Source organism: Monodelphis domestica, chromosome 5 (genome assembly GCF_027887165.1).
Source record: "Monodelphis domestica isolate mMonDom1 chromosome 5, mMonDom1.pri, whole genome shotgun sequence".
Taxonomy (NCBI): Eukaryota; Metazoa; Chordata; class Mammalia; order Didelphimorphia; family Didelphidae; genus Monodelphis; species Monodelphis domestica.
In genome coordinates, this window is record NC_077231.1 from 259017023 (window position 1) to 259032394 (window position 15372).

The 15372-nt window shown below is 34.8% G+C and overlaps 1 protein-coding gene across 1 annotated transcript in view; it reads right to left on the reverse strand.

The window, feature by feature from the left end:
* MYO3A (myosin IIIA) overlaps positions 1-15372 on the reverse strand; it is a 274518-nt gene that overhangs the window by 103467 nt on the left and 155679 nt on the right. The window contains exons 12-17 of the mRNA XM_056800079.1: positions 14925-15041; positions 13991-14095; positions 13340-13423; positions 11926-12128; positions 4452-4550; positions 4233-4347 (exon numbers count right to left, since the gene is read on the reverse strand). Coding sequence (XP_056656057.1) covers positions 4233-4347; positions 4452-4550; positions 11926-12128; positions 13340-13423; positions 13991-14095; positions 14925-15041 — 723 coding nt within the window. The remainder of the gene's footprint in view (positions 1-4232; positions 4348-4451; positions 4551-11925; positions 12129-13339; positions 13424-13990; positions 14096-14924; positions 15042-15372) is intronic.

The window sequence follows — 15372 nt, forward strand, 5'->3', positions numbered from 1 at the left end:
TGAGTCTCTCAAACTGATTGTCTAAAGCTACAGGATGTGTGATGTTAAGTAGGCAGAATTCTATAATATATTTGAATCACTTTTTTGGCTATGAATTAAATAAGTGAAAAATCAGCTGTGCAGATGACAATTTCTGACTAATTTCTAGAGAGTTTAGGGTAGCGATAACTTCTCTGATGAGAATTTGTAAAGCAGGTATTTCAAAAGGAGATGATTACTAAATGAATGTATGACTAGGTCACTCTTCTTAGAGGAAGTTTGTTAAGGAGACTGGGGGCTAGTCTGTGTGGTACTCTAAACATGGCACCATGGCATAGTAAATCCAAGGAAACATTGAAACAGAGTCTATTATCATTTCCCACAAGACCTTTCACTCCAATAAATTCAATGACCAATGTTTGAGAACTTTAATGTAACACACAAATGAATAAAAATAAATTAAAAATGCAATGGCCAACTTTGATTTCAGAGGACAGATGACCTATGCTATGCTTAGCAGAGGGGTGAGGAACCCAAGGTGCAGAATAAAACATAAACTTTTGAATGTGGCAAATGTGTGGATTTATTTTGCTTGATTATGCTTATTTGTTATAAGGATTGCATTCTTCCTCTTTTACTGAAAGGAAGGTTTGGAGAGAGAGAAGAATCAGTGGTAGTGTTGAGAAAAGAAAAAGAATAAAAGTAGGAAATTGAAGCATCCTAAAAACTCACAGAAGGAAGCAAAAGGAAGTTCAGCAGAAAATAGACAAGTGGGGTATTTTGGAAGTAACATTAAATTTATTATGTACTTCTTTTAAAAATCAAGTTGTACATAACAGTCATGATTTCATATATAATGATTTTTTATGTTCTACTTTGTATAAGGAAATGTCTATTTTTATTTTCTTATATTTTCATTTTCTGGTTTTTTTTTGCATTTGTTTTAGGCATTTCTGTTTGTTGAATTTAGAACTTAACAGTTAAAAAGTAAAAAAAAATTAGGTTTTAACATTAGACTGTAAGTTCTTTGAGGACAGGAACTGTATTTTATCTCTTTTTGCATCCCTATCATTTAGCACAGTATTTGGTACATAGTAGGTACTGGACAAATGCTTATTGACTGTTGAATGATTAAAAAAAGGATAAAACCAAAGAAAATAATCTTGTGTGATTTTACTTCATCCCTACGTCATGTAAAATGAATGTAGTTTATACCTCCTGCAGTTCTAGGTGGTTGGGGAAAAAAAGCCCAATGCAAATTTGAATGGAGGTGGGTGGTGAAACTATTCCTCTTGCATGTGGGCAGAAAGGTTGAGAAAGTAATTTTTCTTTTGGCTTTTCTTAGCACATTCTCCATAGTCAGCATGGAGATCTACTATAGTTCTATGGGGTTACACTGGCCACTGCTCCAACTCTGGCATTCCAGCTCCCTGGAATCCCTATCATTCACTATCTTCAGCAAAATGTGGGCTGTAAAACCAATATCCATCCTCAGTAGATTAAACCTCAGGACATAACATGCTTGTAGTTCAGTTCTTCATTCCCAGAAGCAGCTCAGGAAGTCCTCACACCTCCCCCTTTCATGCAGACAACCATCTACAGGATTCTAAAGCTTTGGGACCTTCTTCCTGTGAACACCCTCTCCCTTACCTGAAGCCACGATGACAAGTTTTCTTCTGGACTGAGGAAAGATGTGCACGTATCACACTAAGTTATGGAGGGGCTGTTGCCCATTTTGGGGGAGGAGGTGCTCATGCAGCTAAAAATCCTATGTAGCCAATGATGTTGAAATATGGCTTTGGGATTTGTAATGTACTTTGCCTGAGCCATCTTCTCTGGTTCCCATAATCACTCTCTGAAGCAAATGCTAAAGCGATTGTTATTTCCATTTTAGAAATGATGAAACTGAAGTTGAGATATTCAGGGAGTTACTCATAATGCTAGTAATGATCAGAATTATGATTTGAATTTGTCTTCCCAAGTTCAATGTTCTACTACAATACTCTGTCTCAGGTACTGACACACAGGGAGACACATGATTCTTATTTCCATTGTTTTAGAGTTTAATTCAACACAGATTTCACAGTTAATAGAAATGACTTATTGAAGCTACACCAAGCCAAGCAGAAATTTTCAATATGAAAACAACCTGTGGGATGACTAGCTCCCAGTATGCATGCTTATAAAATGGTTTTTGTGAGTACACATTCCTAGCAATTAATCCTGATTTATAAAGTAGACAAATCTCAAAAAAACAAATGGCTCCCTTGACTTTATTCTTGTCTTTTTTGATATTAGGTAGATGTACAGAGGCTGACTTATGGGTGAACTTCTCTGCAAGATGTTAAATGTGAATTTGGACCATCCTAAGGAAAATATGAAAAATTAATTAAAATAGAACAAAATTATTGTCCTACCTAGCCGCAATGCATATGGTTTCTCATAATTGATCTGAATTCAACAAACATTTATTGAGTATGTGAAACATGCTAGACACTGGCACTTAAAGGGAAATAGGAAAGAATCCATCCTTGGGGAGCTTACAGTCTACTTTCATATTATTACGAAACCAAAACAGCAATATGAAACAGTCCTCCAAAATCCTTGGGTTATATGAACATGAATTATTTACATTCAATTTCCAGAAAGACAAAAAGCTTAAGAAATACTCTTTAAGGCAATAAAAAACATGTTAGTGCTCTCCAGTGTTGGCTATTTGTAGAGTGACTCATATTTGTTCTGCATCCTTTTTGAGTGTGCTGAACAACAAACATCAAAGTACAATATGACCTCATGACATAAGTGACCATGAAGTTCTGCTTGGTCCTTTGAGCAAATTATATTCTTTGTGAAAACCAACGCAATAATTCATGGTCAAAACCAATGAGGAAAAGCCATTCCCCATTTTGGGGGATCCCAAGAAGTTGGATCTCTACTAAACTGTGAACTCAAAATGTAGCAAAATGGTATGGCTCTATGCTAGCACTCAATCAGCTATGGAAAGTTAAAACCATTCCACTTGACTGATATATAGGGAACCAGGACAGGGATGAAAATAAGGACAAAGGGTCAACCTGTCACTTGAATGCTTTAACCTGTGCTCTTCAAAATAAAAATAGAAAAGTGGGAGTCAAAATTAGAAGACAATGGACCTATGAAGCAGGGAGATATTCTAATCACCATTTTTGCAGATATAAAAATTGAGGCTTAGAGAGGTAAAAAGACTTGCCCAGGGTCATACAATGAGTCAGTTTTAGAGCTAGAAATTGGGGTGCGGATCTTCTGCCCTTAAATTCAGTTCTCTTTATATTATAGAGTGCTGCCTTATCCTGGCTGAGGCAGCTTCAGAGAACCTTTCATTATATAAGTAAGGTTAACATTACCAGAAAATATTTTAAAACATTCTACAGACCTCTATATGAATAGAATTGGTATCTTCACTACACACATTTCGAAAAACTTTATGGTGCATTTCTATCAATGACTGTTTATGGTAAGCTCAGCTAATAAAACTTTCTAAGTTTATGGGAAGGTATAAACTGTTTTGTAAACCTAAACTACTCTTATAGATCCAAACACACAAAGAGACTAAATTAAGTCTCTTACAAATTAACTGTTTATAAGGACATGCATTAACCCTCACGGGCATCACTCAGGAAATAGAAGTTAGAATTCAACTGCAGTCCTCACTAATAATGATCTAGATAGAGGAGGTCATTTGCCTATTGGTAAGCCCAATATATACTCAGTGAATAATTTAATTTAATTTTTCTTAAACCATTAGCTTCTGTGTTAGAATAAATACTTAAGTATCAGTTCTAAAGTTCTAAAGCAGAAGAATGGTCAGAGCTAGACAGCTGGGGACAAATGACTTATTTGTCCAGCGCCACATAGCTAGGGAGTGTCTGAGGTCACATTTGAACCCAGTATCTCTTGTCTCCAGGCTTGGCTCTCTGTGGAGCCACCTGGTGGTCCCTCAGTGAATAATTTTACCCTGTCCCATGACCTTGGGCAATAAATGAAAATAATAAAATAAAGAGTAATCATTCAGAAATAGAAAATAAAAGAAATCTGAGTTAAATGATAAAAATTATTACAGATCAAATTTATGACTGAGTGACTTGTGTCATTGATCAATAGGCATTTTTGAAGTCCCTCTGATATGCCATCAAGTTATCAATATTGTTGTTATGAATGTACTTATTCATTACTGATCAAAAGAGAGTCTTGGCTTGAATATCATTAAAACTCACCTCCATTGTGAAACCTATCACTTTGAAGCACTGTTCAATTAATTCAAATTGGGACTTATAGAAACTATTGTTTAATAAGTCCTGTACCATTCTGAGATGTTCATTTTGGAGGTACCTGAAAAGATACAGGAATGAAAGATTAAGAAATGAATGGTTACAACTAAATGTCCATGGAAAATGAAATTATTTCATGTTCCAAAGATCACTTCTTTATTTTACCTAGGAGGTTTATTTTCAGGCAATTTGTAATGGGCCAGTTTTTTCTTTTCAGCCAAACCCGCATAGATGTAGTAAAAAATATGGAAATTTTTTTCTCCACTGAAACAATAAAAAAAAAGATGTTAGTGAAGTATAAGTAAGGTTCGTTACTAATTGCTAAACTTGTTTCGCCAAATTAAAAAATGTCAGTGCCAACCTTTTTTCATGGACCCTGGCCATAGTGATGCACTAGACATTCAGACAAATAGCTTTGAACAACAACTTCAAGAAAAATGAACAAATAAAATGAACAATGAAATCATACTTAAAATCAGGAACCTTATATTTTGACAAAAGGGAAAATTTATAGGAATTTTAATAAAACAATAATTTGCTTTTTACTCTGTGCCTACTTCTGAACTCTCTCCTACTTTTAAGATTTGTTGTTGCCTCTGGGATAAAAGAGTCTTCAGCTTAGCATTAAAAGTTTCCCTTTCCTCCCTTTCTTTTCCCCTTCCACTCTCCCTCCATCCCTTCTTTACTTCTTTACGTTTCCCCTTCTTTCCTTAAGTTTTGCTTTGTTCATTTTATATTGCTGACATTTCTCAGTAATTTCTCCATCATAGTTGTGAACTTATCCAACCATCCTGAAGGGCAACTTCAAACTATGCCCCAAAGGCTATAACAATGCATACCCTTTGATCCAGTAATACTACTACCAGGTCTGTATCCCAAAGAGATAAAAAATTAGGAAAGATCCTATTTGTACAAACATATTTAGAGCTGTTCTTTTTGTGGTGGCAAAGAATTGGAAACTAAAGGGATACCCATAAATTGGGGAATGGCTGAACAAATTGTGGTATAAAATGGTGATGGAATATTATTGTGCTGTAAAAGAATGGTTAACAGTTTGGTTTCAGAAAGAGCTGGAAGGTTCTACATTAACTGATGCAGAGTGAAATGAGCAGAACCAGGAGAACATTGCACACAGTGACAGCAATATTGTGGAATGTTCAAAGATGATAGATTTAGCTATCATCAGCAATAAATGACCCAGGGCAATACTTAGGTCCTCATGACAAAGAATGCTATCCACCTCCAGAGAAAGAACTGTTGGAGTCAAAATGTAGATGAAAGCATACAATTTTTCACTTGTTTATTTGTGTCTATGTTTTGGGGTTTTGGTTTTATAAGATTATTCATTTACAAAAATGAGTAATATGAAAATGTGTTTTGTGTGACAACATATGTATAATGCAGTTTGAATTGTTTGCCAGCTTGGGGAAGTGGGAATGAAGGAGGGAGGAAGACAATTTGGATCACAGAACTTTAGAAAACTTACATAGAAATTTGTGAAAAATTTCTATGTAAAAAAAATAAATTTAATTTTAAAAAGCTATTAAATACTATTTTAACTTTGGTATTTGGGAGTTTTGATTTTATATGAGTATTCTCTTACAAAAATAAATAATATTGAAATATGTTTTGCATAATATATGTATAACCTAGATCAAATGGCTTAACAGCTCCAGAAAGGAGGGAGGGAAGTGAGAGAAGCAATTTGTATCATACAACTTCAGAAAACTTATGTGCAAAATTATTACATGTAACTGATAAAATAAAATATCTCTACAAAAAATAATTTTCTACCCACTTTTCCAGCTGTGCACAGAGAAAAAAATAAGGGCAGTGAGGGAGGAGTTACAAAAACTTATATACAAACATGAACACACAATGTAGTGGAGAAGGGAAAGGGATGTTGGGAGATGAAAAAGAATTCTGGGAGATGGAGTCCAAAGGTACAGGATTTCTAATTATATAATGCCCTCCTTCTGTATCCATATAGCATTTCTCTGACAAGAAGGGAAGGCATATTCTACTTGTGGTCCTCTGGAGTTATAATTGGACACCACAGCCTTCATTTTTAGAAATATTTTACATTTCTTCCCTTCACAAATCTATCTTTCAATCAAACTGGCCCTTTGGCTGATCGTCAGTTTGATATTATATACCCTGTTTAGCTTTCTATAACAAGGCTGTAACACACTGAAAATGTACCTTCTCCTCACTACTACCTCTTAGCTTTCTTTAAGACTCAATTCAGAAGCCATCTCTGATGGAAGCCTTTCCTACTTGGTTGTTAGTATCTTCTCCCCTCCTCAAATGAACTTATATTTATTAATTTACATTGATGCAACATTGCTCCTGTAATAATATTAAATTCTTGAGGGTAAAGATCATTTGTAACTTTGTCTTTGTATCCTCTGTACATAACACGATGCCTTGCACATAGTCAATCCTTAATAAATAAATGCTTTTTTGAATTGAATTGATTGTGTGAATATGGTTGTTCTGATTCTGGGTTTTAGGGGTCTTACTTCCTATTTAGTTTTCTTATGTCTTTGAATTAGTTAGTAATTTAAATATGAAATAATGTTATATTTTAATAATATACTACAATTCCAAAAATTATCATTTTTCTTTTCTGTCATATTGGCCAATTTGATAGGTGTGAGGTCGTTTTAATTTCCATTTCTTGGATCAAGAGTATTTTAGAGCATTTTTATATGGCTATAGATGAATTTGATTTCTTTTTACACAAACAAAACCAATGCAATCAGAATTAGGAAGAAAGCAGGAAACAGGGAAAAAAGTTTTATAGCAAGTTTCTCTGATAAAGACCTCATTTTTCAAATATATGAAGAAATACTTACAAAAATAAATGCCATTCTCTAATATATAATCAAAGGACAATAGCAGGTAGTATTGAGAAGAAGAAATAAAGGTTTTCAAGAGTTATATGAAAAATGCCCTAATTCATTCAGACTTAGAGAAATAAAAACAACTCAGGTATTACCTTACACATATCAGATTTGCTAAGATGACAAAAAAATGAAAATGGCAAATGTTAGAGGGGGTGTGGGAAAATAGCTACACTAATGCACTACTGAAGGAGTTGTGAACTAATCCAATTATTTTGAAGAACAATTTGGAACTGTGCTCACTTTGACCCAGTGATACCACTACTAGATCTAATCCAAATAGATAAAAGGAAAGGAAAAGGACACACAAATATGGAAATTCTCCTAGCTGTTCTTTTGGTGGTATCAAATAATTGGAAAAGAGGGAATGCTCATCAAATGGAGAATGGCTGAAGGAGTTATAGAACATGATTGTGCTGGAATACAATTGTGCTATAAGAAATGATGAGCAGGACGGTTTCAGAAATTCTGAGGAGACTTATCTGATACAAAATGAAGTGAGCAGAGCCAGGGAATAATATAACAGCAAAATTATAATGATAATCAACTGTAGAAGATTTAGTAACTCTGACCAGTACAACGAAACACAACAATTTCAATGAACTCATGATGAAAAATGCAAACTAGACAGAGAATCGATGGACTCTGAGTACAGATGGAGTCATACTTTTTTCTTATTCTCTTTCTTTTCTTTTCTTGCAACATGGCTAATATAGAAATAGATTATGCATGAATTTGTATATGTGATAGTACTGCTTGCCTTTTCAGTGGGTTGGGGAAAGAGGGGAGGGAGGGAGAGAATTTGGAGCTGAAACAAAAAATAAAAAATGTAGCAATCGTTTTTTTCTTCTGCAATTGTGATCACTCCCTCCATTCAAATTAAATCCCTCCTTTGTAAGAAAGAAGTTTATTCAAGCAAAACAAATTTGTCTTTTCAGCTCTGTCTGAAAATGCACATCCAATTCTTTACTTATATTTCACTTTTCATCAAGAGGAAGCATTTTAAAATCATCCTTCTTCTGGAATCATACAAGATCACTGAATTTATTAGAGTTCTTAAGTCTTTCAATATTGCTTTTCTTTCTAATTTTAGAATAAATGCATATATTTTTTCCTGGTTCTGCTCATTTCATTCTTCATCAGTCATAAGAATCTTCCTAGGTATCTTGGAAACTGACTTGCCATTAATTCTTATGGTTCAATAGTATTCCAATACATTTAGTTACCATAATTTGTTTGTAATTCCCCGATTTATGAGCATCCACTTTGTTTCCTGTCCCTTGCTGTAAGAAAAAGTGCTGCTAAAAATAAAATTTTTGCACATATGGTTTCTTTCCTTCGTCTTTGATTTTCTTGTGTGTGGCAAAATTCTAATGATAATATTGTTAAGTTAAAGGAAATGCACAATTAGTGACCTTTTGGGTATAATTCCAAATTGTTTCTAGAATATTTGGGCCAATACATAGCTCCACCAAAAGTTTATACCTATTCTTTCATAGCTCCTCCATTAATTGTCATTTCACTTTTTTTTATCATCTTTATGATGAATATAAGATGGAACCTCAAATTAATTTTAACATGCATTTATTTTACTATTATTGCTATAGGACACTTTTTACATGATTGTTAATAGTTTATATTTCTTCTTGAGAATTTTTTTGTGACTAAGTAGTGCAAAGGGCAGAGCACTCAATTTGGAGTCAAGAAGATCTGAATTCAAATTTTGTCTCAGATGCTTTCTTAACATGTGACCCTGGGCAGGCAACTTAGCCTCTATTTTCTCAGTTCCCTTGTTTATAAAAGAAGGATAATAATACCATTTAACTTCCAGGATTATTATGAGAATAAAAGGAGATAATATTTTAAAATGCTTTGCAAAACTGTAAGTCATCATATATAAGCATTATTATTACTATTAATTATTTTTATATTCATTGACCATTTATATCTGTCACTGAACCATTTTGAACTTTTTCAAATGTATCGTGTAAGTTGTGAGTCTTACATTTTTCCCCATGTTAGAATCCAATTTCACAATAATTTTTTCTGGAATATACATTATATTTTTTTCCTAAGACTTGATGTGAGGGACTACACATCATAGTTATTAATGTTGGAATATATATATATATATATACCCACATAATACACGCAATGACATGAATACAGATTTTTATAAGGACAAACAAAGCAGTTTGGGAATTAATAACAAGGTAGGAGAGAAATTTTGCTTATAAATAGCATTAAAAACCAAACATACCACTTCTAATCCACCAAACTCAACAGAAAACAACAACAAAGACACTATTATTAGAACATGTGGCTAAATTTTACTTGGTCCTTAGTGCCTAGATATAAAATCCAATTAAACTCAACATTTTTTATGTTCCAAAATTAATAATTATGATGTACAGAACTCTATTCCAGGATGGAGGAAATGTAAAATGTTGACAAGACATAGTTCCAAATCACAGAATCACACTCAGATTCACAGAGATTGGCAGGATTTCAGTGGTCATTCATCTTTTCTAATTTATACCCTAAAAGGAATCTCAAATAAAAGATATTTGCATGTGGTCTTCTAGTCTTTACTCATTGAAAAGAAATTATTATTTCAAGGTAGCCTGTTCTACTTTTGGATAATTCTAGTTGTTAAGAACTTGTTTATTTGTTCTTTTCATCAAGGTTAACCTGCCTCTTTACAACCCATTTGTCTCTCAATTATCTTAACCAATGGAGAAAAACCATGCTATGGAACAAGTCAGGGTGGCTCATGGCCTTTCTTCAATGGCCACACTTGAAATTTTGTCCTGTTGATCAACAATGATGGGATTAGGCCTGTCATTGGCTGATGAGAGAAGAAGGAGGAGGAGAAAGAAGATGAGGGAGAGGGAGGGAAGAGGAGAAAATAAATTAAAGAGAGGAGAGAAAGAAAGGAAAGAAAGAAAGATTCTGGATAGACAATGAGCTGAGCCCAGAACTGAATGGAAGAACAAACTAGATGGACTTAAGGGATATGTGCAACTCTTTTAGTGACCCAAAGTTTCTCTCTGATATAGAGAAACATCAATATTTTCCCAGTGATCCTTTATGGCTACAAGTCATGGAATACCAGTCTCTGAAGAATTAGAAATATAGATCACTCAAAGGACAAAGAAAAGTTACATGGTGGAAGTGAATAGGCTGTAGCAGATGGCCAATGAAGTATTGAGTAAAAGATGTAATTCAAAGGAGGTCAACAGAGAGAAGTTTGACTGGAAGTCATGCAGGAGAAGTCAGGTAGTAAGACTGAGAGATAGTCTGTCTACTCCACTGGTGTCTATACAATGTCAAGAAAATATGGGAAGAATACTTTAGGGAATATTTGTAATTTGTTCATTCTGTGATTTATGGAAGGAAATAGAAAGTTGATTGCAGATAATTTGGGATTTGTACCATTGTGGTGCTAATCTAGAATGCTGAGCTTGCAGATTTATGAACTATATGACCTGAAAAGGATGGATGGATGATTGTGGATCAACAAGTGGGCAATCTGTGTGGTATTCTGGGTACCCTTGGGATACTAAATGGGGACACTCAACATAGAAATCCTATGAACTCTTTCTTGGAATGATCCTTTTAAATATACAAAATAAGATACATAGGATTATTAAAAAAAACCAAAGTTTACTGAAAATAAGATATAATTTTTCCTCATCTAAATTCATTGTCTCCCAGAATCTATTCTCTACTTAAAAACCTCTATATTAAAAGAACAAGAGGAGGGCATCCTGGGCTTAGGTTAGCCCCTTTCTGGAAGACTGATGTGTAGACCTAGAGAAGAAGTATATGAGATATAAAAGCATGGAATCATTTATTAATTCAACAAACAATTGTGAAGTGCCTCCTACATGCCAGGCACTGTACCGGTTGATAGGGATACCAAGACAAACAGGAAATGGTTCCTGCCCTCAACAACTTACATTCTGTTGATGGGAAATCAAATGAAATATATTCACAGAAAGTTCAAAGTGATTTAGGATAGGGAGGTCCTCGGCAGCTGGGTGTATCAGGAAAGGTCTTTTGTAGGAGATAGCACTTGAGCTGAACTTTGAAGGAAACAAGGAAATCTGACAAGGTGAGGGTAAGGAGGGAGTACACTTGCATCGGAGGACAGCCTGTTCAAAGCCACAGAGATGGAGGATGGAATGTTGTGTTCAGGGAATATCAAGTAGGACAACTTGGATTGAACACAGTGTACAAAGATGAGTAATGTGCGATGAGCCTGAAAAACATTTTGGAGATAGACGTGGAGGGAGTTTTTCCATAGAATTTGTTTTCTATGTAATGCATATATTTTATTCTATGCATGTAAAAACATTATTCTGAGAAGGGGAACAGATTTCTGACTGTCATATTGATTCAAAATGCAAACAATGGTTAATAATAACTATCCTAGAAGTAGTAGGGAGCTACTGAAACTTCTTGAACACAAGATTGGCATGGTCAGACCTATGCTCTGAGTATATCAGCTGGGAAGGAAAGATTGGTGTGAGGGCTGGTCTAGAGGCAGAGAGACAAATTAGTAGACTATCATTGCAAGTTACCTTGGTAAAGGGCATACCCATACTAATGAAATCATGAATCCACTAAAATGTCCAGTGAAGCACTGTAAAAACATCTCATCACAAACCCTCAAATGGTCCATTTGGTTATATTTCCTCAGATCCTTTGGCTATTTTCCATATACTTACACAGCTTGGTGAATAACTCTGGACTTTTCAAGTAAGTATTCTGAAATCTGAGCTCCTATAACTACTCCAGCAGAGGTGAAATTCATTTCTAAATATTTTCCAAAACGGCTTGAGTTATCATTGATAATAGTGCAAGCATTGCCAAAAGCTTCGACCAGATTGTTTACTTGGAGAATCTTTTCCTGTAGAGTTCTGTTATTAGCCTAGATAAAAGAAAATGTAACAGAGGAAGTTTTAGTAATATATAAATATATATACATACATGTGCATATAAGTATATATTTGTTGTTGAGTCATGACCCCATTTGGTGTTTCCTTGGTGAAGATAAGGATATACTTTGTAATTTCCTTCTCCAACTCATTTTACAGATGAGGAAACTGAGGCAAATATGGTTAAAATGATTTGTCTAGGATCACACAGTTAGTAAGTATCCAAGGCTGAATTTAAACTCAATAAGTCTCTCTGACTACAGACCTGGCACTATAACCACTGCACCACATAGCTGCATATAAGTACACACACAAATTAAATCAATTTCTATCTTTTTAATAAGAACATCATTGAAAATTACTGTATAGGAAGCTTGTCACTTCATCCTAAACATGGAGTTATCTGTAAAGGGTGTATTGAGTAAGATGTGGCATATTATGCTTTTTGAATTGCTGGAATATAATGGAAAAATACTTGAATTCGAGTCAGAATACACAAGTTTAAAACTCGACTTCAGAGAATCACAGAATTTTTGGATTTTGAAGGGCCCTCGCTGGCCATACAGTGAGCTGATACCCTCAAAAGAATCTCCATTAGCATATGGAACATCTGAGAATTGGACATCCAGGATCACATATTTGTATTCCACTTTACCAGTTATTAGCTATGTGATCTTGACTTAGCTATTTGATCTCTCCAGACTACTTCTTCTTCATATTATGGCAAACTCAATATTTGACCTGACTACCTCTCAGAATAATAGAAACAAAAAACTGAAAGAGATGTCCAAGAAAATCTAGTGCCCAGACAATAATCCCTGTCACACATTACCCCCTCATTCCATCAGGTGTTCATTTAATTTTTGTTTAAAGACCTCCAGTGATTGAGGAATTCATGACCTCTCCTCCTTCAGGTCTCCATCTAAGGAACCATCTCCTTCTACCAGTCAGGCCAATTTGTGCAGTGAACAGAAAGGTGAGTTCAAAACAAGGAAATTACTTGCTTCAAAGTCTGTGTGTGGCCCATTCTAGCTGTCATATACCCTCTAAATTCTCCAAGAACTCTCTAACCCAGTGAAGTTTCAGAGCAGGAGAAATTCACTATTGGTAGAGGAAGTCTCCTTTCTGGAAGTTCCCTATACTAGTGAAATCACATTTCCAATCTCTATTTATACAAAGTAGAGATGGAAGGGAAGCAGTTTACCTTTCCAAGAATAGTTAGCTGCTGTACTAAGAGGTGGGCACTTTCAGTCTTTCCAGCTCCACTTTCTCCAGAAATGACAATACACTGCATGGTTTTCAAAAAAGAAAAAGAAAAAAAGAAGATAGGAGTTGAAGTTTATTTGTTCAGTGAGTTTTAGACAGGCACATTGGGGAATAATAATAATAGCTAATATTTAAATTATTTATCATCACCACATAAATTATCCTCATTATTATTATTATTAATATCATGTCATCTATAAAATTAACTGGAAAAGGAAATGGCCAACTACTCTAATATCTTTGTCAAGAAAACCCCAAATAGGATCATGGAGAGTCAGATATGACTGAAATGACTGAATGACAAACAATAGAAACATTTAAATAGTGCTTATTTATGTGGCAAGCACTGTGCTAAGCCTTTATGATTATTACCTCATTTCGTCCTCACAACAATCCCTCAGAGGTTAGATGCTATTATTATCCCATTTTTAAGTTGAAGAAACCAAGACAAAAAGACTTAAGTGATTTGCCCACAGTCAGATGGCTAGCAAGTATCTGAGGTCAGATTTGAACTTTTTGGCTCCAGGACCTGTACTCTCTATACTAAAACATATGGCATCAATGCCAACTGATTTGAGAAGAATCTCACCTGATCTGAATTATATGTTACCATGGACTGGTAGCCTAAATCTGCCACTGCAAAGATGTGGGGAGGGTTGGCAGTTCGCTTTGCTCCAATGTAGAGTTTTGAATGCTAGGAGGAAAAGAAGACACAACAAATCAGAATGCACTTGTCACTTGAGGGCTATTTTTTTAAAAAAGCACCTTCCTTGAATTATTCATAAATGCATCCTCAAATTTAAAAGCAAAATCCACATCTGGGCTATCATATGCATAACAGGGGACATGGGTGGACCTTTGATTTCATTAGCATATGAGACCCCCAGATGTTGCGACTCCCTCTACCAATACAGCTTGACATCTCTTTGGCAACTTATAGTTTTAGAGTTTCCTAGAATATTGATGGATTAAATGATTTGCTAAGTGGGGTGGGAGGTGGCACATAGCCACTACATCTCAGAGGTGGAACTTGGACACAGATTTTCCTGCCTTGGAGGCTGACTCTACTGATTACACCGCACCATGATTTCTCAAGAAAGAATTTTAATGAATAGTGGTTGTTTTTTTTTTCTTCCAATGTTCTGATTTAAATGATTATTTGCAGTATTTTTAAAGGCAACTTTGCATAGAGGATAGAGCACAAAGCCTTTCTTGGGGAAAAAAGATGCCTTGGATTAAAATCCTATCTCATATATATATATATATATATATATATATATATATATATATATATATATATATATATATATAAGCGCAAGTCCTCTAATCCCTTTTGTGCTCCACACAATCATCTAAAACTGTAAGCTATAGATAGTTAATGATCTGAATTGGTGAAGGGGATTTTTACTCTACGAGCTCTCTATACTAATAAAATTAAAGATTCGGTCCCTTTGCTCCCCCTATTAAAAGGTTAGAAAAATGCATTTGATCAAAATGAGAGAATGCAAGCCATTTTTTCATACCTTAGTGGAATAAAGGTCCAAATTTTGAAATGGGTTAATTGCAATGAGTATATCTCCAACATAGATGTAGATCTGATCACGGGAATAGCAATTCTCAAGCTGCTCTGACACTGTCTTCTGTAAAGACAAAAGAGGGGTGTTTTTGCCTTTGTGTCCCTTCTGATTGAGTAAAATTAAATAATTAAAGACATTAACTTTCTTCTATCTAACTCTGCCATCTAACAAGGACATATTGAATCAGAGATAAGGACCAGACACACATACCCTCATGTCCAGAGGCATAATAGTGAGGGGACCATACACATCTTTTAGTAATCACAGACATATCTGAAGCTATTTGTCTTCATTTTAAAGGCCTTTAAGATATGCCATGAAGGAAGGTGGCTAGCTCTTATTTTCCAAAGGATAGAACAGATATTGAACCCATAGAGTATTGCAGAGAAAAGGA